The sequence below is a fragment of the Pyxicephalus adspersus genome, chromosome 3, assembly GCF_032062135.1.
Source record: "Pyxicephalus adspersus chromosome 3, UCB_Pads_2.0, whole genome shotgun sequence".
Taxonomy (NCBI): domain Eukaryota; kingdom Metazoa; phylum Chordata; class Amphibia; order Anura; family Pyxicephalidae; genus Pyxicephalus; species Pyxicephalus adspersus.
This window is the reverse complement of record NC_092860.1, coordinates 143,829,261-143,854,241: the sequence shown is the minus strand read 5'-3', so window position 1 is coordinate 143,854,241 and position 24,981 is coordinate 143,829,261. Positions and strand designations below refer to the sequence as shown.

Genomic DNA, 24,981 nt, shown 5'->3' with positions numbered 1-24,981 from the left:
CAGACAGGAGGTAGCAATGGCGTGTCATCAGAAAGAACCCGGCTGCAGATGACAGCATGGATGGTGTTTATGTGTAACCAGGCTTGTATTAGTGCACCCATTGTGCTGGCCAAAGTTTGTATGTTTTGTTTGTGGATCCTTTGCATCCAAACAAGTTTTTCTGTTTTTCTGTCTTAGTGATCATTACAGAAACATCATTTGATGGGTAGCAACCTAACAGATCCAGGGTTTGTTTAATACCACATTTGGAATCCCAGAATCTTATTATCATACCTGGGAGAAAGAATTATGATGTGGCCATCAGTGCTAACCAACCCATAGTAGCCTAGGTGAAGGACTCGTGGTTTGTGTTGATAGGGACACAACATTGGGGAGATGTATTACACAACAAAGAAAAGTTGTAAACCAGAATAAAAGATAAAGTTTGGAACACAAGGGGGAGAAGCAGAAGACAGGCGACCCAGGGAGGGGACACAAAATGTCCAACGGAGGGTAACTATTGCCTGTAGACTTTGTTTATAACATTGCCATTATTTGTTATGTGGTGTATTTATATTTGTATTATGTAACTCTTTTCCTGCATATATGATTCTGTAAACATTATAACATTTTATACACAATTGTGTGCTTTTCTCCTTTGCTGATGACCACCTCAGAACTTACAGGAGGAATTATTATTGAATTATTATTCATATTTTATTAGATTTTGTCCTTAATATTAATCATTATAATTATTCCTTTCCTATGATTCTACACTTGTATTTGTCCTTTCTGCCTGGAATTTAGGATCTGCTGAACACCGAGGCAAGAATATGCTGTTTGCTTTAGTTCAGAAGTAGGTAAACTAATCTAGCTCTGGAAAATACAATTGCAATGTGCCATGACAACTTCCATGGACAGTACAATAGCTGGAAAATCATAAATCTGCAGAGTGTTCTCTGAGTTAATGGAACACAGAATAATAGACTTCATCTCTGTGTGATGGAAAATTATTTCCCAGCTGGATACAGAAAGAGACAAAGACATGGCCGACAGTACAAGCCGCCTGATCCAGCGCTCTGTGTGACCATTAGTCACTGTGTCACAGCGGAGTGCGTTGGGTGCTGCGCTAAACCATTTCAAACACTACATGGAATGGAAGTTGGCAGGGACAATATCTGTACTCTGCTTGACAAGAGACTGCAGAGTCAGCACTCCCAATACCAAACATGTCAAGGACAAAGTAAATCCCCTGCTTTCGTTCCATGCCCAGCTCCAGTAGATTTATTCCAATATTATCTGTAGGTGTTGATATGTCTACTATGTCTGGTATTACTCATAAATGTAAATGTGGTATTACTCATAAATAAAATGCCAAGATTCAACAATATAAGATATATAAGGTTTATCTCCGTGTATTCTTATATTTTACACATAAAACATTGCCTAAAATGAAGAGGTTTTCAATATTTCAGTTGCATTCCTTTTTTTTCTAGTAACAGTAAACAAGGATGGGAGAACGTGATGACATTGGTTGGATGAAAGAAAACCTCTCCACAATCCTGCACAATTCACACTCGATAAATGATGAAAATAAAGCAGAGGTCACCTTTAGTGAAAGTCACGTCAGTAGGTCAGCTTTCTGTATCTCCGGACCTGATTAGTAGATGTAGTTTTATGTTGAAGGCATAAACCTTCTGGCTTTTCCATCAGTGCTTAGCTTGTAAATGGTTTATTTATATTTTTTCGCCTTTTTAGCACTTAATTTGGCAAAAAAGGATACTTATTACATTTCCTAACATATTCTACCTTACTTCTGTCCCACTGATAATCCTGGTCTAGACTTACACCAGCTATGGTGTCTCCATATTCTCCATTCCTATGACCATGTTGCAGATATGCTGATTTAAAAACAGACCTATTTTATTACATTATAAAAAAAAATATTTTATAATTTATTACTTTTTTTTTTTATTTGGAGAGGAGGACTTAGTGCAGCGGTAATGACTGAAGGGGAAACCTGCAGCCCCCTGGGATACATACGTCATGAGATCAGGCATGTGAAGGGGCTTTCCTGCAATGTAAAAAAAAAAAGTGCATGTGCAATGTGCAGTGTGATCGGCACAATTTATTTGGCATTTACAGGAAGGAGCATAACCCAATCTCACACTGTGCAGTGCATTTAGCCCGAGTCCAGGTCATGTCTACAGTCTACTGCCGTGTCCATGCCCATACTGTCTACTGACTGCCATGCAAACCTAAAGTTTGCACAGAGATTGATGGATTTCCATTAAAATGGTAAGTATAATTTCTTTTCTTACTAGGAGCTCAAAAAAATAAGCTAATAGGTGGAGGGGCTGCATGATCATGTCACAAGGCCCCCTAGGAGAGCAAGGGTTAAAAAAGGGTTAGAAGGTGAGGATGAGGGTTTTATGATTGGTGGGTAGGTGGAGAAAGGTGAAAAGGGCTGAGGTAGAGGAAAGGGCATGGTTGCTTGGTGCTGGTGGGAAGAAAGTTTCCCCCCCACCAGCTCCTTATTTTGGTGTCTGAGTGTTGGGGTAAAGGGGGGATGTTGAGTTTGGAATAGGTGGCTATTAGAGGGGGCATCAGGGCTACCCTAGTTATGCTTTAGATACTGTAAATGTTAAGAAATCATTTTAGGCTAAATTTAGACTAGTGGTTACAAACCGTGGCATTTACCACTTCCATGTGCCTACCGGCAAGCAGCATTTGCAAGCAATTTTACTACTTCTAGAATGCCTAAAAAAATTCAGAAATGCCTGCAAAGGGGGTAAAAAGTGATTCTGAATCAAGTCAATGGAAGTGCTTAGGGCAGCAAACTGTCGTTGGACACTGCAAGTTGGACACTGTAAAAATCACGTGGAAACAACTGTACACAAAACAGTTCAACAGAGCATTACCAATTGAGAGTGAACTCACGCACTTATCCATCAATATCCCCAAACCCAAATTTACACAGGTCACAAGTTCAAACCCAGGAGCCAGGTTACCAAGTATAGAGGTGGCTACAATCTTTCATGCTGATGAAGATGTCAGAAGACAAAATTGGATCATCTAAGGCTCTGCTGCTTCTCATCTAAGGAGATTTGTAGTCATTTGCTGATTTTACTACTATTTGGCTCACTGCTCTTACAGGAGAGAAAGTAGTACCTGAGGACCTGTGGGGCAAAATCTACCTGCTTCTGCCTCATTCATTCTGTTGATCTATACTTTTTCCTCTTCTCTTGCTGCTTCCTCATCATGTCTTTACCAATTATCGGTGGGTCCTCTATCTGCCTCCATATAGACACATAGCATGAAACAAGGCAAAGCAAGGAAGTGATTGGGAATACTAGTAACTACCGTATTTTTCGGACTATAAGACGCACTTTTTCTTCCCCAAAACTGGGGGGGATTGACACAGAGTGATTTTTTAGTATTTTGTTCAGAATCTTTTTTTTCTAGGTTTTTCTCCTTTAAAATTGGGTGCGTCTTATAGGCCGGAGCGTCTTATAGTCCGAAAAATACGGTATTTATTTCTATCTTCTTGTCTATTCAGGGCACATCTTTAAAAGTGCAAGTTTGCTTTGAAACTTTTTGTACTGTACAATGTACATTCTTCCACAATTCAGGTATCAGAAACAGAAGGTCCACATGCACCCCTAAAACATTGGTCTGACATGCTTGGACATAGCATCATCAAGGGGAAGATCCCCAGATCTCAATCCAGTATGCCACCTTTGAATGACATGGAACTGAAATGTTCTGAACTGGGTGATTCTATAAATCGCATAAAACGTTTTTTTAACACCTTTTAGAATGTAAGAAAATTGAGCCAGCTCTGAAAGCAAAAGACGTTTCCCCTCCTGCATTACATAGGTGTACCCAATAAATGGCCATGAGTATTTGCACACAACACTAAATAGAATTATAACAAGCAGCACAATAAAAAGAAGAGCGAGTAAGCTTTCAATGAGTTCATAATCAGTTCCATTCCATTGTTTACATTAGAGTCAATTTTATGGACCTTTACAAACTTGCCCTTTATTATATTTATTATTGTAATAAATAATTAGATCTGTACATTATTCACTAAAGGGAGCTCAGCGGTTCCATGTAATACCTGTATCTATTTAAACAGCTAATGAGATATTCTCCCCATGGGAAGTATATTGATTTCTGTGAGCCATTCATGGCCTCGAATTAATAAAAGGATCAGTAAACCACAACCATTGAATAGCACTGAAAAACAGAAAGCAAAGCCTGAGAATGTAATGAGCAAATATGGCTCCCCCATCTATATATATAAAATGTATGTATGTATGTGTGTATGTTCCACCATCACTCGGAAACGCATGGAGACATTTCAACCAAACTTGCCAAACATATGATTGAGACTCATGCGAGTGCACCAGTCATCTTTGTACAGCGCTGTGCTATATGTCAGAGCTATATTTGGATGTATGTATGTATGTATGTGTGTATGTCATCACTAGGAAACGCATGGAGACATTTCAACCAAACTTGCTATGTTCCACCATCACTCGGAAATGCATAGAGACATTTAAACCAAACTTGCTGGACACATGACACCGCTGATCTTTGTACAGCGATGTGGTATATGTCAGAGGTATATAAATGTATAATATTAGTGTGTGACTGTAGGGGGACATTGGAGTGTCAGCTCCTCTGTACAGAGACTGATGGGTTTAGCTCAGTGTTTCATTGTACAGCACTATGATATATGTCAGAATCTATATATATAAAATTGGATGTATGTGTGTATGTCATCACTTGCTAGACATATGACTCAGACTCATGTGAGTGCACAGCTGATCTTTGTACAGCACTGTGGTATAAGTCAGAGGTATATTTGCATGTATGCATGTGTGTATGTATTGCTCAGTGACAGTGTGCCTTTTGCTTATATTTTTACATACTTTTTTTGGACTACAAATTTCTGGCCTGTAATAATGGCTTCCAGAAAACATAAAGCAATTGGCTGGGTGCAATCAAAGGCAAAAAAAATGAAACAACACCGTAGCCTTAGAAAGACCCCAATAGCTTTATTTGATTCCTTTTCCTGTATAAGATTGCAATAAATAAATATCCTGGCAATGCCGGGTTATCAGCTAGTATACATAATAATTACAACTTACATATAGAAGCAGAGTTTGATTATTCACAATCAAGCTGATTACATTTATTATTTACTATTATTTTGTATTTATATAACACCAACATATTACCCAGCGAGTTCACAAAGTTGATAATAATAAGGTGAGGTCTAATAACCTAACTGCATGCCTTTGGAATGTGGGAAGAAACTGTAGTACTTGGAGGAAACCCATGCAAACTCCTTGCACATAGTGTCCCTGACATGAACCTGGGACTTAGCACTGCAAAGGCCAGACTGCTAGCCACTGAGCCAGCTGTGCTAACCAGCTGTATGTCTAAGAAATATCATGAAATAGTGTAAACAAGCTCTGAAATCAATGCAAATGAATAGAAAGAAGCAAAAGAAGTTATTTCAATAGTTGATTACTCAGCAAGGTTATTGTGGATTGCAATCAATACACAGTAATATTAGTTATTTGTATCATTGTTTGTTCTATTTCAGTGACCCAAAGTGTACATAAGACAGTGAATCAGCATAACGGCCATATAACTACCATATTCAGAAAGGGATGTGGTAGAATCTATTTCTCTCATTACAGCAACTTGCGGCTGCGGAGCTGCATGTGGCTCTTCAGCCTCCTTGTTGTGGCTCCCTTCGCCCCCCAACGGGAGATCCCTAATGGGGGATCCCCTTCCTCCTGTAGACACTGCGTAGGAAAGGGATTTCCCTTCCAGTGTTATAACGAAAAAATCTACCCATGAAATAAATCTACCAAGAGGCGTGTACACATAGGCGTGCACAATGACGTCGTTTGTATATGCCGTGTTTGTATATGAATGCTGCATGTCATGTTCTGCAGCCTTACATCTCTCCCTGTAAAAACCTCAATATCTCCTAAACAGTATGTCGTACCGACTTGAAAGGAACACAGGGGACCCTTATCTCTCCACCTTTAACAACTTTCAAAATATGGGGGTCATAATGATAAAAAATAGGTAAAATTGAACATCAGGGTTGCTGTTTTAAAAGTAAGTGTGTCTAGAAGCCCGAAATTTAACATACAAATTATGAACCCCCGGGGCAACTTACATAGCAAGGAGGTGCGAACCCCAAATTTATACCTACCTGTCACAAAACTAGAAACGTCATACTACACTACCCTGTCCCCTTCCCTACTTTGAACCCCAATTTCTCTGGAATGAGATGTACGAAAATGTAGGTGCAATGGGGGGACACCTGTGGCTAACACCCCCTAAAATGTCATCATTAGGCCATGGTAAGAACATAAAGAACTCTGCCTATCCAAAAAATCTACCCTGTTACACATTGCTAAAGGCTTCTAGCACCTGAACCCCAATTTCTCAAGAATGGGGGGGGGGGTACAGGTGAACAAAATTAGAGGTGCAAGTAGGGGACATCTGAGGCTAACACCCCCTAAAATTTCATCATCAGGCCATCGTCAGAACATAAAAACTCTGCCCATCAAAAAAATCTACCCTGTTCAAATGTAATTTTTTAAGATTTAATCCTACAATGTATTTTTTGATATACATAATTGTGTGTAAACATTTGATATACATAATTATGTAGGCTATAAAATAATTTATTTACGTAACTTTATATAATAATATATATATTTAAATACTTAATAATCTATTTATTAATTACCAACATTTTGAGAAAACGAATTATGATTGCTGGACTTTAAAATATAAAAGTATATACATGAAAGATTACTGATTACTTTAATCATGAGTATACTAAATCCAGTGAAATACAATAAATGCTGCACAAATTCATAAAATAAATCGTGATACTAGGGGCTCAGTTCAGTGTTTAATTTATTTCAAAGTAGGCCTACACATGCACACTTGTTGTAACAGGTAAAATTAAAAAAAAAAATTAAAACTTTTTAAAAGTTTATAAACTGTGTTATGTTTTGCGACTCCAGACTATTTTTCTCTAGTGGAAGAGGAGGCAAAATGACTCTTTTGATAGTAAAAGTTGCTGACTCCTACATTACAGGTTCTTTAAATTACCAACAAATACTCATCAGGAAAGAGGCAATTTACAATAAGCCATGGCAATTTACAATAAAGAACACAGCGCACATTGGTAAAGGTTTTATGAACAATTCCTGGTGTGATCTGTAGCTCTGCCATCTGCATGATTACAAATGTTTCTTGATCTATATGAGTCTTTGGGATCAGTCAGTAAATAGAGCAGCATTCGTTACTCTACAGGGGTAAATAAATGACTGTCCATGGTCATTCATGAATAAGAGATCAGATGCTGTTTTAAGCAATTTGTCCCAAGTAATCTGTGATCAGGTTATTTTATACTAGATGACAGATACATTTCTACCTGGACCTTTTGTAAAGCAGACAGAATGAATCAGTAAATTACTTTTCAGTCTAATGACCTATCAGTTCCTCAGGAATAGTCACTACATATCATTCATACTGTCATGCCTGGGGGTATAATGAAGACAGGATGGTAACTTCATTATTTCCCCTCCTTCAGCCATCAACAGCTACTTGTGATAGAAAATAATGTTTTCTATCACAAAACGCAAGCTGGCGGAGAGAATACCAACTCTATTACAGAAGTTTATGATCCTTACAATTACTGATACCATCGAGTAACCATGCTCCTCTATTCTCCCTTTGGCTTTATTACAAAAAGCAACTCATGAAAAAAAACAGAAAATAGTAACTTTAACTCACTTTCTGCCCCCAATGTCCCATTTTTTTTATATGCGATGATAAAATGAATGCAAAAAGTCTGAATGTTTAAACACTTTATTGCCTTTCAATCTCAACTATGGAAGTAAAAAAATCACTGAATGAAAAGTCCTCTTCTTAAATATCTTCCAGTCATTTTCAACACTTTCTACAAAGTCTAGCAGCATGGGTGGAATTTTGGTCGACTTGGGAATGCACACAAAAACCCTTAACATGGTACACTGGTCTTATTAAATCTTTCCCCAGTTGTCCTTCATTTTGGTTGGATGAAAAGATTGCTAATAAAAAAAAATTGCATCATTACCTTTTTTTTTTTTTTTTTTTTTTTAGAAAGTCAGTGGCAATTAGAAGTGATGATAAAAAGCTTTAATGGGTTTACCCGTCATTTTGGTGTAAAAATTATTTCTGGTCCTCCTTAACAAAACATGAGAGATGGCAAAATGCATAGCTCTCCAGTCTGATGAAAAGATTTTGTGGGACTTCATATGATATAATGTAAGGACTGAAAAAATGATACAGAAGAATAAGTTCTATATTCCTGGGGGTTGCTTGAACAATAAGAAATAAGAAAGCTACCATTATAACAACAATGTTCTCCGCTATATGTAAGGCTCAACTCTTCTACATGACCACCAACATGAAGAGCATTCCTCCCATGGACTTGTACCCTCCAATGACCATCAATGTAAGGGGTCACAATCATTGCAGTTTTACCTGTCTGCGCTTTGTTCTGCCAATTATTAATCTTTGTTCCATTTAATTATATTAACTAAATTTTAATTTTATTGTATAGAGCAGCCCAGGTGTAAAAATGGTAAGTATGCCAGTATGCTTGGAATGTGCCACATTCCATATTCTTTTATCTACCCTTAGGCCTTCAAACTATTGTTGATGCCAAGTTTCGTAAGATGTTGAAAAACCTTAATCTGCATGCTAGTGTGCAGCTTTTGGTGTTTTTGTACAACACTATTGGTTATCGCATTTACCAAAAAACACATTGCATCTTCAAAAGCCCAAACGCTATTTAAGGCAAAGAACGGCAAAACATGCTTTTCTATATTTACCTTTACCAATGTCTATCTATACTTCCTTGTTTCCCAAAGGAAATCACATAATTGCCCGGATCAATATGGTAGAATGCTATTTCTTAGGAACATTTTCTGTATTTGGAAACACATCCAATTTGTGCATGTTAGAGCAGCTTTTACAGTGCCTCTTGTTTAAGTCACAAGGAGTTCCTCACCATATTTTACAGTGCCTTTGCGTTTAACCAATAATGAAAAGATTCTGTTAGGTCAATTATTAATGAATCCAAATTAATTTTTATAATGATGATTTAGTAAAATACCTGGATTAAAACACAGATATCTTGGTTCTTCTTGGTGGTGAGTGCCACATTGATGGCTTGGAAATTGAAGTATTTATCTCATAATGTGCCAAGATAACAAGGCAAAACATATCTAAATCTATAAAATTTCTTCATCAGGGCATAAAATGTATTATGGAATCAAAAAGGTGATTCACGGAAGTGTATTGGATACCAGAGTAGAATCGTTCTAACTAAAGTTCCACTTTCAAAATTTGTGACAGAAGATATCACTTCTTCAATAACTATTCTGACCAACCTGTACTGGAATAAGGTATTTAAAAAATTTCAATCAGGAAGGTAAGGTTATTTAATTGCAGAAGGAACATTGTTCTTTCTATAATAAAGGACCTGTATGGTAGCAATTGTTTATTTCTAGAGTTTAATTGCGGTTGTGTGAGGCAAAGGAATGAGAGATCCTGCAGTTCAGAAAGTGACCTCAATATTTCCTGGAAGATCTGAGCTTGTCATGTACCAAGAGTTGCTGCAACCTTTGAGGTTTAAGTGGTGAAAGCTGCACGGTGGCTGAAGACCTAGAAATCACAAGTGGGGTGAACGTCAGAAATTCCAATGGTTCACCAAAATCAATGTAAGATATATGTATACTTTTCAGTACCTCTCCTGGCCCCTACCATACCCTACATTCTCTGAATTCAAAAACAACAAAGCTAATTGTTAAAAAACACACACATTTTCATTATGACAATAGCAAATCCTATTCTCCAAAATGCATAGTAAATATACAAAAGAAAAACAAAATCTGTGCTTGTTTATTAAATAAACATGTCAAAATTGTAAATCCAACAATATTCAAATCAGTGGACATGAATATTAAACCATTTTGTAATATGTAATAGTAAAAACCTTTACATTTAAAATTATTACCCTAAAATTCTGTTGAAAACTTCTAGCACAAACAAGGACACCTCATATGTGTGGTGTAACAGGTTCCTGAAAAGTGAAACATATTGGATGTAGATATAAAGCAAGAACTGTCTTGGTGTCAGACCTTTGAAGATCATTCGGGACTGAATTGATGTGACTTTAAAAAGCGTCTCTCGGAACCAAGCCGCTAACAGCTGCTAAATTGCAATCATTACATGGAGAATAGGGAGTGGGTAGGGCATAGTTTTAGTGGAGGGAGCTCCAGAAGTTGAGCGTCAAGAGACAAAGTTTGCCTGGGGTCCTCTAGAAAAACAAAAGAGGGTTTCCTTCAAAGGGTAAAAAAAGGTGCCTGGTTCTCTATTGCAGGGCTTTTAGTTTTTTTAGAGAAAAATACGATGTATTTGCTCAGTTTATTAAGTGTGTTTTCTTTTTCAATCAGCATTCCTCTTCTGAAATTGTGGATATTTAAAATTTAACAATAGAATTATTGCCTCCCATCACAAAATATGTGTTCTTTCCTTTCCTGCCTTCACAGCCCAACAAATACCCGTTGATCCGGTAATGCAGGTTCCTGTGATGGGGTGGCAACAATGCTGCTCCCCTTTTGCATTCAGAGCAGAGTTGCCACTCTCATGTATTTTGTGCCTGCGTGCACTGTAGCGGGATGAGAACATGTTGCAGGGGGCATTACTATGAACATTGTCCCTGCTTAGACCATCATAAGAAGCTTTTAGATGTACTTTAACACATTTTTATGAATGAAGTAAAGCTTAGCAATGCGCTAATGATGGCAATGCTTTTAATTTTGTTCAATGAGAGGTTTAGGTAAATCGTAGGTGGGTCTATGTATTTGTAAATCAGGGTAATCAGGACTTTTTTTCCCACCAATATTGCAACTTTCAATACATTTTGGGGAATGAAAACTCCTGCTCATCCCTACTTTCACAAGGGCAGATAGGTGTCACACAATGCTACCCCCATGTTTCTGTCTTTTCTCTACTATGGAGGTTTTGAAGTTTGCATTTCAGAACAGATGTATGTTCACAGAAGTAGAACTAATCCATTGTTGTGCCTGTATTTGTTGAAACACCAGCCTGATGTGAAAGGCACGTAGAAGAGTATCAGCAAATAAAGAACCGAGGTGACCCTGTGGTTATAGGATTGCCAGTCAACAAGCCTGATGCGTCAGATGCCACACTTTTTCTAGGATTGAAAGTAAAGCTGTGGATCAGACTAAGGGATCAGCTGCCAGCATGGTGAGATGGTTACTTAGTCACTTGTCTCCGTTGTGGAATACAAATCAGGGAGAGTCAGAATAATCTATGTGATATGTACTTGTACATGGGACCTTAAAACCTTTCCAACAAAGAGAGGGTTTTCATTGCAGCCCAGAGTATGCGGAGCAACTCTTTCACCAGAACAGCGGTGGCTATTTGTGTTTGCTTCTGACAAATCTGACTTCCATGGTATAACACTTCTAAAATGACTTGGACAGACACGGATTCTGCACAGCCAGAGCATGAAATAACATCTGAGTCCCTGGTCACGCTTCTGTGCTTGGAACTGCGTTCTATTTCTGTGTAGGTTAAAGTAAGCCAATGCCAATAACAAAAAGGGAGACTGAAAAATTAAATTCACTGGCTGAGGCTGAGACTGAGGCACTACAATAAAAAATTAAATCAACAAACAAAATTGTTATAATAAAGTGGTGTACACTCTACCAGCAGTGGGGGTCAGCTACCCCATTCCTTGCACAAAACACAATATCAAAACTAATCCTCAGCTTACAATATTGTAACAATAGCACAATCATGCCTATGGAAGTTGATTTAAAACAAAAATAACACATTCATAGATGGTAGAATGTCCGCAGATACAGCATTAGTATTGTACTGACACAACCAGAAACTTCACAACACTAGAATATCTGCAAATAAATAATCAGTACTATACTGACACATGCAGATGAGATATGCTCAGAAACATATCCGCAGAGACAGCATTAGAACTGTACTGACACAAACAGAAACCTCACAACGCAACCATTGACGCAATCAGTTCCCTTTTGAAGCCAACAGTAACATATCTGTAAAGAACAATTCAGTACAATACGGACACAAATAAAGATGTCTACAGAGATATGTTCTGAAACATATCCACAGAGACAGCATTAGTACTATACTGACACAACCAGAAACATTCAGTACCCTGTTCAGTGTTCGGCTCAGAACATTTTTTAAGCTGGGTGGGAAGAATTTTTAGGTGGGTGGTTGCAGCTGTATTGTGACCCAACTTAACAAACACCCAAAAACAGCCGGGTGGTTACTGAAAAGTGCCGGGTGGTGCACCGGCTAAAAGGAGAACATTGCTATTGACAGCAATCCTAATATGTATACAAAGAAGTAATCAGTACTATAATGACACAAGCACAAGAGCTATGTTCAGAAGAATATCTGCAGACACAGCATTAGTATTGTACTGACACAACCAGAAACCTCATAACACGACTAAAGACACAGTCTGTATCCTATTGATGCCAACACTAGAATATCTGCAAATAAATCATCAGTACCATACGCACACAAGCACAAAGTTTCAACAAGTTTTTTTTAATTACTGAATATACTGGGTGTATTTTGTGTATTCTAGTCTTAGTTTATAAGTATTTATAAGCCAAAAAACAAACAAAAAACAAAACTAAACACAAATAAGATAAAAAAGTCTCTTTTTGTTACATAAGTTAGAAAACCAGATGCAAGCCACATAGGAATAAAAGGAATAAATCCTTACCTAAAAGGCATCACCAGGCAGGCCACTAGTAGGTCAGCCATGGCCAACGACATAATGAACATATATGTTACAGTTCTCAGTCTCTTCTCCACTGCAGGGCAGATGAAAACCACCGTATTTCCAAGGAACGTGACTAAATCAATAACTGTTAGTAATAGCCCAACTGCTACCTGCTGGGGTGCGATTTCTAAGCTCCTATTCCCATCCTGTCTCATTAGCGAGGAGGCAATGGAGAAGTTGGTGAGCCCAGACACGTTTTTATCCATCGGCATTTTTCAGTTCATATAACCTGAAAGACAAAAAGAAAAAAGATATCAGCAGAGAGGAAGGAGAGAATTTATGAGTAGGGGGTTTCCAGAGCTGTTCTGAAACAATATCTCACGAGAGATAGTTAATTGGAAATTACAGTGGATGATCATATAAAGCTCCATGTTCTGCGTGAAGAACATAGCAAAAGCATTGAAATGGGAAAAAGCAGAATGAAATCCTTACATTTATTTCATGACAAAAGTAATTTCGCAACTGGGAATTTAACTTACTATGGCATTTCCAAGCAATTAATAGTAGCAAAACCTTCCAATGGTAATATAGTTAAAAACAATAGAAAATTGCAGGTAAAAGCAAAGAAAAAAAAAACCTACTGGCACAGTTTTTTCTTTTTATAAACTATTTGTATTGACTTTTAAAGTCTCTCTGATATTGCAAGAAGCATCAATTCCCTTGTACAGTCCCTTCCTCTTCCCAAGTCATATCCCAGTCTTCTTTCAATTTATGTCAGTGTCTATAGTAGTAAAAGTAAACCCTTCTTTGGGAGTGAATATCGCCAAACACAATGATGTAATATTAATACACTCCCTTAAGCAATAAATAACCAGTTTATTGGTGCCTGTGGTATAAAAATAAACCCCTTTATTGTACTTAGCCCAATGTGTCCCGTCCCCTCCATCTCTCTAGAACTACCCCATCTGTTGGGCAGGAGATCACTCCACCCAACAACATTGAATGTCATTAAGGGCCAGGACATCCCTGGAAAACAGAAAATAATGGAATCAAACATTAAAAAAAATACATTAGATTGTGAGCTCCTTTGAGGGACAGCTAGTGATATGACTATGGACTATGTACACCGCTGTATAATATTTCGGCGCTAAATAAATACTGTTAAATAATAAAATAATATTATTAATAAAACATGTGGGATGGGGGGCACTTGTGGTATTCATAACTACCCTCAAGTTTCCCACACCAATTCCCAAAGGTTCACATTTTTAGAGGCCCCTTGGAAGGACATTTGAAATCAAAGAACAAGGCTACCCTTGAACAATCACAATAATTTCAGCAGAACATAAAATAATAGGTATAGTCCTCAAGAACAATGTAATAAAATTGTGGTGCTCAATCAACACAGGGCAAATCCAAGGTACAGGTAATATTTTATAATCTGTATTGATGAACATTGACCTAATTTATTTGAGCACCACAATTTTATTGCATGTGCTTTGATAAAATCATGTTCCAACAAATACTTCAGGCAGATATGTGCCATATCGTTGAAACTCATTTTTTTCAACAGAAACGGCAATAAAATTGTGATAAAAAAAACAACAAATGAATAATATTATAGTAATAATGCATAATATTTAACGCATGTCTTAAGGCAATTGTTAAGGCCAAACCATAAAAAAATAGGACAAGAAATATGTCCAAAAAGGTCAAGGCAAGGAAATACAAACATAGTCCATGTATGAGAAGTGTGAAACTGCACAATCTTCCAAAAAAGGGACACAGGTACCAGGTTGGGGATGGGGTGCCACTAAAATCAACCCCCTTTATGCAGTCCTGTCAAACTTTTGTCAGTTGAAGCAAACCCATGTGTCCTAAGTTGCAAGCTAGAAGCTATTAAAGGAACTCATAGAAAAATATAAACATTTTTTTAAGGTAAGTAGAAGTAAAAGTAGTAGATGAAAGAGTAGATGATCAATACCCATGACTTTTGCGTAGCCTTAAAAATGGTCCAACCCAAGAAAAATATGAACCCTGACTTCGTAATTAAAACTCAATGTTGTAGTCACAGGTCCACCCAGTACCAAATCAATAATTGTAGCACAGGAGGGGACATAAATAGCTTGTATTATGCCACACAATATGCCTAGGTACACAAAGAATTTATAATACATTCATTAGCGACAATATCCATAAATCAACCTACTCATGTTTACCTTTGTTCAGCAACAATGCAGCTAAATATTGCTGTGAACTCTGCGTGAATTGGTAGAATGTTATAGAGATCCCAGTGGCACGGCTTGGAGGTCTTCATTATACATGACTTTCCGCATTATACATGACTTTGCTTCATTACTATTGTTACATTCAGAATATCTCCTTATGACACACTGAATAGAAACTTAGAGCTTGGAGTGAGTTTGTGTGAGCAATCTATAAACAACTATTATATCTGTTCTCAGCTGGGGAATTTTCACCTCTGTACCAACATTATAGCCTGCTGACTAGTTAAATAGCTTGCCTGACTTATTATAAGCATAGACAAAGACGCCCCAGGATGGTTTCTATGTGAATAGTCAATAGCAGTGAGCTACTGTCAATGGGGAACTTGTCATCAGTTGGTTGGACATCAGCCATGTTTGAGATGTTACGTATTGCTGTCAAAACAGCTTATATGGTTTCATGATTCTTTTCATGAATCTAAAGCCATTTTTTGTTTTGAGTAAAGAAGGAAGAAGTTAAAACCTATTGGGTTTGTGTCCCTGCTTGGGAACTTCCACTTCTTCTATTTAGTCTGGTGCTCAGTGTTGTGTTCCCAATGACACATGAATGGCAAGAACACCTTTGATTACTTTATCCAAAAAACAAGGCCCAATGTGAACTGGCCACCAGTTTAGACAACCACTCGGTAGTATTGAAATCCTAGTCTTGCATTTTATAGTAAATATGTTGCCATATGTTTTTCTAAAAAAAGTGCCACTGTAAAATAACACCTTTAGGTTTGTTGGATGCCTGGCTCTCCCGTTATGTGCTATGGTTTTTCTCATAAACTACTGTGTCATGTCATGCCATAGATGTTGGTGGTTGGAACCACAACGGGCATCAGGGAACACAGACATCCAACACAACAGAAGTGTTGGGTGCAAAGATTCTTCTGAGGGCCACAGATCTTCAGCATATCAACGGTCAATACCGGATTCTTCAAGAGGGGATGGTATGATCAGTTTTCTTCAGTATGATTAGTTTTCTTCAGTAGGCCACCTACATGGTGACAAAGTTCCTAAATAGTCTCATCAGATTCTTTATTATTAATTTTATTCTCCTGATGAGTTGCCTTTCAAATCTCTTTAATGGCCTTTAAAGTTGACATCTTCTACAACTTGAGAAGAAAAAGCTCAAGGCAAAGCAGATTTTTTACCATGGAGCTAGCTGCTGGACTAACAACGGATAAGAATTGATTTTTTGGAAGGAACAACTAACCAATAAACAAAAAATCTCACCCAGCTCCATAGAATTAAAGCCTGTCCCTTAACCCTTTGCTGTCATTGGTTGCCCTCCAGTCCTGGATTCACTAGAGACCTATAGAGAAGGTAAATACAGTAGAACCCCTTTTATCCGGCACCCATGGGGAAAGGCCGATTCTGGATAAGTGTAGTTTCCGGTTAACTGAGGTTACTCTGAAAATAAGTTTTCTAAGCCATTCAGCACTAGACTTGAATGGAGAGACTTGTCCCCATTCACCTCTAGTGCTGAATAGCTGAGAATAGGGAAACCCTGATGATGCTTGAGCCATTATCAGGGTTTTCCTTTTTCTCAGCCAAGCACGGAGGGAAGCAATTAGAGGAGCTCTGCTCTGCTCTCCTGATTCCCCCCACAGCCCTATCTATGGTACATGTTCTTGGATGCGGAACACATGCCACAGCTCTGCTAGGGCTGCAGGAGCAATCAGGAGAGCAGAGCTGTTGGGTGCCGGTTATCTGAATTTTCCGGTTATCTGAGTTCCGGATAACCAGGGTTGTACTGTATAACACTAAACTTTGGTATCGGTGAGCAGAAACACAGCATTATCTTCAAATGTTTAAATATATTAAATAAAACTTTGTTATTTACCAACAAATTAGTTATTTGTAATGCATTTCCATAAAACATTGAAGTTATACAAAAGTACAAAAGGAACACCTTTAGCTACAACTTTATAACATCATGCTAAAATGATACCCCATTTACTTTTCTTAAATGTCTAGGAATACCTAATGTATAAAAAGGGATAATTAGTACATTTGTATATTTGGGTTGTGTCTATGTGTTTGGTATTTTTGTGTGTGTTTTTAATCATTTCAAATTGACATAAAAAAAGTACACAATAAAAACAGCCCAACATACAAAGCTTGAACTATAATACTCCACTTTGATTTAGTGCTATCCTCCCCAAATGAGAATGACTCTATTCTTCTGGTTTGAATGATGACCAGCATAGTTCAGCTTACTTCCAGTGAGCTCAGGTGATCATGTACACCCATGAAAGTATTATCGTATGGCATGGGCTCACTGTACTATAGCACTGGACAACCACTATGTGTAGTGCTGCAGGTAAGAACAGTCAATGATGGAAAAAAGGGTATCAAACACGGATAGAAAGGACTCAAACACCAGCTTAGTTATTATATATTTGGATTTAGGGTATGTATTATGGGGATTAAAAAGAAATATATAGACTGCAACAGGGAAAGCGACCAGAGGAAAGGTGGTCATGTGATTCTAACAGGTTACATTCCTTTAATGCTCTCCAGCTTCAGACTCCATAGGACTGCTTTATATAAAGACCCTTTAGCACGCTCAAGCACACAAAAAATACTTTACAGCAAGCTTATCATAGACCTTAAAAACTCAAAAGATCGCCATACTACTTCCAGACCAAACTACTTACTACCAGAAAATACTTCTATTAACCTTAGTGCAAAATACTAGGCAGTGCTCAACCCAGAATTTTTTTTAAGCCGGGTGGGAAGAAATTGTAGGTGGGTGGCAGCCCCTTTATTGTGACCAAACTCTTTAGTAACCACCCAAAAACATTTTTTTAAGCCGGGTGGGTGCTGAAAAGTTCTGGGTGGTCCCCCCTAGCAAAAAAGGCCTGGGGAGAACCCTGCTAGGGCTGAATTTTACAACTTCTTCTATGCTAAGCCCCTTCCACTACACTTTCCGATAACCACTCCTACTGGGCTTTTAGATGATTTCATTGGACAGTGAGTAGGTGGAGTTTAGATCTTGGTACCGCAACTAGAATCAGAGGGGTGCACTGGAGGGTCAAAGTTAGCAGCAAGAACCTTGCATTACCCGCCCCAGTCTTTAAATATGTGAACGCCATGACTTTAAAAAGGTCTCCCGATGAAGGTATCCAATTTGTCTGGCAATTGATGTGTCAAGAAAACAGTACATTTCCTGGAGAGATAAGGCAGACAGACGACACAGAAAGATTCATTTTCTGATTATACTCCTCTCGGTGATGTGCAGAAGCCATTGTCTTAGATTTACCTCTACACTTCGAGTAATGGATTTTATTTATAGAATGGTAATTACAGCACTCGATAAGATATTTTGTGTCGATGAGTCACGTTTGTATATTATATTGCACTTCCTGCACCTGAAATCAGTTTTGCATAAATGTTAAAAGCAAATTGATATTTTCAGGGTAATCCTGCAATAAATAGTAACCTGGAGTACTGATGGATGGTGATGGGTTCAGCAGTAACTATCGTATTGTTCCTCTGATCTCACCGCAGAGTGATTCACTGGCCTATAGTATATATAATATTATCATCATCATGTATCTATATTGTATATCACCAACAGATTACACAGCGGAGGAGTTCATAATCTTTTGTTCCTGAATTACTTCAGGGCCAATTTTGGTGGAAGCCAATTATGATTTGTTTTGTTTGGAATGAGAGAGGAAACCCATGAAAACACAAAGAGAACAGACAAACTCCATGCAGTGTCCTCGCCAAGATTTAAACTTGGGACACTGGCACAAGGCAAGAGTGCTGGCTATTGAGCCGCCATGATGATAATATATAAGTGTAATCTATCCTATTTCTTTTTCCAAGTTGATGAAAGTTGTCCATTCCATTTCTTGGGTATGATCTACATGTTTATTTTTTATTAGCAGGCATGCGCAATGAAAATATTTGCAACCGGCTATTTAAAATATAACTACTGAGGCTTCAAAGTGCTCCTGTAGTGAACTGCTTTCTTTTTAGCATGGGTAGCATTGGGCTTCCCTCCTTTTCCTAAGATTCAGAGTTAAGTGCAATGATTAACCCAGAATTTTTTTTAAGCTGGGTGGGAAGAAATTGTAGGGGGGTGGCTGGCCCTGTATTGTGACCCAACTCATCAGTAACCACCCAAAAACTGCTGAAAAGTGCCGGGTGGTGTGTCCGGTTGAAAGGGTCTTTGGAGAACTCTGAATTGTATAGGCAATGGATCCCCAAACCCCAGCACATGAAGTGAGTAGAGAATCTTTTGTTTCAAATATAAGCTCCAGGGTATAGGAATTTAAAACTTTAACAGGGCTTCCATCTTTACTCCAGTGGGTGACTGCAATGGTGTGGGAAGTGCAGGAATGATGGGTATGTACTGGACAATGGTAAAGCTGATCAGTGGTGGTAGCTATGATTAATGCAGGGTGTCACAGTGCTGGCAGCCTTCCATCTAACATAGATATGTACTGAGCAGATATTGGCTGGTGTATGGATTACTGTACACTATGGAAAAAGCCATGCTTCTGACCGGATCACATTCTAAAGTGCTGACTATTTCCACATCAATAGCTCCACTTCACATCAATGTCCTCAGGAATCAATAAATGTCTCACCAATGCCGAGTACAAAAGTAGACCGGTCACATCATCTTTTACAACACAAGAATACAAATGTCATATTGCAGCTTGCCAGTCCTCAAATGAGGCTTCTGCATTGGTTTATTTTTTAATTGGATTTTTTAACTTTTATCACCTGGAAATTCTGGGAATACCACACTTCATGGCTACATTTTCCTTCCCTATATATATGGAGACAGGCATGGTTGTCACACAGACCGAGTTATTCACCATTGTTTATTTCCATTACACAGGGGATTGATGGGACAAGTAGTCTACAAGTTAAACTCAAGCTTCTGTGTGCTTCCTTTTAGGGTTATGGGAAGTGGCAAATCTGGCAGGACTACCTGCCAGACATTTTCTGTACTTGCTGAAAATGTCCTGAATATTAAAAAGAAATGCGTCCACCGCATCTTAAGGCTGGTAAGTTGCAAGATGTTGGATTTGGTCTTTTGGATTTGGATACTCGTTAGGGTCAGGTTAAGTATAAAGAAACCTTAACATTACAAAATCAAAAAATGCAAAAACTGCCAACAGCATCCAGCACAGCGTTTCTCAACCTGGGGAACCCTCGAAAAAACCTTCGGATCCTGGGGAACCCTTTCTATATTACTATATACACAGCTCACAGGACAGGAATGTCACCCTAGTACATACCAATGATCTGTTTGTCTATCTGTTGAAGTAACCTGAGGATCACAAATTGCTCATTTCTCAAAGAACCCCCAGAAACCTCTGGAGGAACCCTGGTTGAGAAACACTGATCTAGACACTGGGCTTACATCTCTATGCGTCTCTTCTGCAAGATGGAGCTCTATATAAAACAAAAACATTGCCATTTCCACTGCCTATTACTTGACAGCGGCTGAATTAACGTTCATCATTCAATGTAATAATCTTTTTTGAATGTTGTAATCAATGTTGTATGTTGTAATCAATAAATGATTATTGTCACAGAGAACAATGATTGGTCTGGTGGGATTATCTAATTAAATTAGAACAGATCAATGTATTTTTTTTCTGCTGAACAATAGTTTGAAATGTTCATTGATCACGTGATTAATCAATCATTAATTGTTATGTGCAAGGCCAGCCAACCATGGATGAAGTTCTAAGCCCAGTACAGAGGTTGGAAGATGTTGCTGGAAACGATCTTTTGATCAGTTCCAGTGACAGATAAATGAACTAATGCTGAACACACAGCACTGATCTGTTCTGTGGAGAGGGGAGGGGGAGAATGAGAAAGTGGCACCTTGCTGTGTTCTCACCATGGGGGCACCCAGTGGTCATTTCCAATCAGTCGTTCATTAATCAGTCACAGCCGCTGTACACGTTAGATTTTCACACATGAGACAAGTATGACCATTGGGAGGGTAAGTATCATCTAATGTGTATTTGGAATGGTGTACAATACTGCGATGTTTTCCTGCACATGATATGCCTTAGGGCCCATTTCCTGAGCATTGCAGGAATGTGCACATTAACATGTGTAACCACAACATGCATTAACGCATGCTGTGTGCTTAAGTGTGTTGCAGTGACAATACCACCCCAACACATTAACCAATGTTGTAGCACATCACAATGCATTGTAGTACTACTGTGTGTTGTGGTGTATTCTATCCACATAATGGATGTCAAACTTTGTGCCTATCCCAGTGTGATGACAGCCCATGCATTGACATAACAAATAGTAACACCTTGCATAATGTGCATTAACGTGCATGCGTTAACACAGCATGTCAGGAAGGACAAGTTTGAATGGTCCTTAATGTGAAAAAAATGAGCACCGCAGGCTGCCTATAGCTTAGCTAAAATTTTAATTGAAACCAGCTAAATATATTCTGCAGGCAAAATGTTATAGTTATTGCCCAAATAAAAAAAGCCTGTCCTCTTGCCAGCATTCTGCAGCATAGGCCTCCTGCTATCTGTGGGTAGGCAGTGGTCACTCTGCAGCGGTCTGGCACATGTCCTACTGAGTCACAGCAAGAGCTGTCCAACCAGTCAAATCATGAGCTTTGCTAACTGTACAGTGATTGGTCAGAATCATCAGGGGGCATGTCAGACATCTGCAGAGGGATTCTCAACATGTTGGCCAGGAATATTTTTTTCTACTTAGTCTGCAGCTGCTTTCTAAAGAAACAGAACCTTTTATTTCCAAACACCACATATTTATTTATTTCATTTGAAAATGTATTCAGATATTATTCTCAATTTCCCTTGTGTATTCTATAATTCTGCCACTAGGTGCTTGACTTTCTCAATAAGACCAGCCTCTGAAGATAAGCACCGCCTACCATCTCCACTGTCCAATGAGAGCATCTATTAATATCATGACAGTAACTGCCACTGGCATACTATCCGGCAATCTCATTGGCATGCCATTCCTATAAATCCTCAGAATTCATACCAATAATGCAAAAAACTGTGCAGAACTGGGTTTTTCTTTGAAAAAGGCCTGGTGGTACTAGTGGGAACTTTAGAATTTAAAGTAATTCAAAAAGCTGTCAAGTCAAAGAAAAACTCCATCTAAAAATGTTTTTTAGGCTCATCATTCTGTAATACAAATCAATGTCTTGCATCTGGCCCCTCAGGAAAATCCTTTTTGGGCCCTTGGCTCTTCAGTGATTAAGGGACCTCAATGTAGAATCTTCACTAACAAGGTTGTACAATTTTCTGACTTGCTGAACCTAGAAGCTGCAGGCAGGTTTTGGATAACAAAGGTATCTCGCTGTATGATGAATCTGTTATTCTCAGAATTCCCTCCTTGGTTCTATCGCTATCCCTGTGCTGCTTTCCCAGCCTGAAGACTAAAATGAGGAGAACTTCCAGGCTGGAATTATTCACCAGGACATCATTCAGATTTGTTCTGATGGAGTGACGGATCTCTATCCTGCATCCAAATATCTGTATCACTCTTTCCTTCCCAATTCTTCTGATTTCAGGCTCCTATTAAACTTGTATTGATTCCTGTACTTTATATTAATGCAATAGAAATGTACTGCCTACAAACCCAAATTGTTTTTCAATATTATTTTATAAATGTAATTCCTGTGCCAAGGGCAGCACAATAACTTCTCTCTTAATGACCGGCAAGTCTGGTGAATACAGGATTACATTTTGGGGGAGAGTTGTGTATTTGTTACTTTTCTTTGTTTTCCAGATCCCCAATTTGTGAGTTTCTCAAACAAGGTAAGTGCTAGTTGGGGTTCCTTCCTTGCACCTCTCAGGTCAGTTTACCTGACACCAATGATCCTTTTGGTTATCTGTACAGATGACATTCTTGCCACTGATCACCACACTAATGAACTGTGAGCTGTGTATTTAGTAATTATAGGAAGGGTTCATTAAAGATCTGAGTTATTTCAATAGTTCCCCCATGGTAATAAGATTGAGAAAAGCTGCTCCTTAGCGTCTGTGCAGGTCAGAGAACCCAGCATACGTCTCATGAGATAAATCCAGGGGCAACTATTGATAACCTCAAAAATTACTAAATTACCTGGCTCTATCCTGGATCAATACTTCACAACACCAACTTGAAACAAGCATGCAGCCAATGAAAGTCAAAGAAAAGTAGAATTCATTATCTTCTATGCAAAACTTTGAAGACAATAAAAGAGCATCACAACCAGACCACTAAATTGGTTTTAAAAAGGAGAAATGATCAATGGCAGCCCTATATTTCTTTGCTGACGGTCAATGCTGGAGAGACACAGAAGTTGGAAAACAATTATTAAAAATAGCATAGGGTGATACTAGTAAGGGGGTGGATGTGAATTGATGCAAAATGCAATAAAAACAGTAGTATGTTGAATGTATTAGTTTTAGTTGTTGAAATAAAACCCTCCCCACCAAATTAATATCTTTATATAAACTTCAAGAAACTGTGACTTCCATATATATATATATATATATATATATATAATTTTTTTTTTTTTATATGGGGACACAGAATTTGGCTGAAGGTCCCAGATGTGAATTAGCTGGTGTATCAGTATTGCATGGGTAACTTAAAGAAACTGTGACTTCTATATATATATATATATATATATATATATATATATTTATATGGGGACACAGAATTTGGCTGAAGGTCCCAGATGTGAATTAGCTGGTGTATCAGTATTGCATGGGTAAGAAGAAAATTTACATCACGTTGACCTGCTATCCTTTTGCTGAAAGAGAACGTAACTTAAAAATCAACACAAAAAATATATAAAAAACGCTAAAAAATGTTAAAATCAGCAATTGTATATAAATGTATGTCAAAGCAAAAAAATCCAAAACTTTACCATCACCCACTTCTTTAACAATGCAATATTATTGAAAGTACATACACATGACTGATGTAAGGGAAATACTTTGTAGATTAATAGACAATAATGACATCAATGCCCTTGCCATACCTGTAGGTAGCTGCCAGTCATCCATTCACTACATAGGGTAAGCACCAATCTCCATACACTCCAAGACTTGACCAGTTTTTGCCCAGGTTGTAGTTGCAAGACTTGCAGTCCATTGATAAAATTGTGCTGTGATGGGATCAGCTGCAAACAGAAGAGTCATTGCAATCAGCCAGCTGGAGAAGAGTGAGCACAGAGGGCAGAGGAGACAAATCACCATGCAAGCAGGTAGGAAGTGAAATCTCACACAGTCAGGAAAGGATCTGTATTCTGAGAGCAGAGTGTGTATCAGAAACATTGGAGAGACTGAGGAATGCTGCTTAACCTCAGCTGAGAAGTAAAAACTCATTGGGGAGGGAGCAGGGTGTACTTCCAATAATGACCACGAGAGGGTGTCTGGTGTTACATAATATAGGAAGTCCAGTAATAGAGATACATTGAGAATTCTGTATAGTGGAATTGTAATAAAAGGAAAATATTGAAATAGGTGAATTTGCAACTAACAAATTATCTTCTTTCTTGACAAAGGTAGAAAGTGTAATCTGAAATCTCAGTGCTCACCATCCTAGAACAGTGTGGTTGTGTCGTTAAATTGATGTCCTTTATTGATATGGCTACAAAATCTGGATGTATATCATGCAATTCTTTCTTTCTAAAATCTAAAAGTGCAAATTCCCCATCCCAAAGTGCTGACCACCCTTAGGCTGCATACACAGCTGCAATAGTTGTCATTGGAAACGAACGACTAAAGAGCAATCGTCCCATAATCGTTAACACAAAAAGTGCATAACGATGCAGATGAACGAGGATTATTGCTG

The 24,981-nt window shown here is 38.2% G+C and overlaps 1 protein-coding gene across 1 annotated transcript in view; it reads right to left on the bottom strand.

Moving 5' to 3' along the window:
- Positions 1-24,479, bottom strand: part of LOC140327274 (histamine H2 receptor-like) — a 47,229-nt gene extending 22,750 nt beyond the window's left edge. Inside the window, exons 1-2 of the mRNA XM_072406624.1 lie at positions 24,167-24,479; positions 12,884-13,172 (exon numbers count right to left, since the gene is read on the bottom strand). Coding sequence (XP_072262725.1) covers positions 12,884-13,155 — 272 coding nt within the window. The 5' untranslated portion in view covers positions 13,156-13,172; positions 24,167-24,479. The remainder of the gene's footprint in view (positions 1-12,883; positions 13,173-24,166) is intronic.
- Positions 24,480-24,981: the final 502 nt, after the last annotated feature.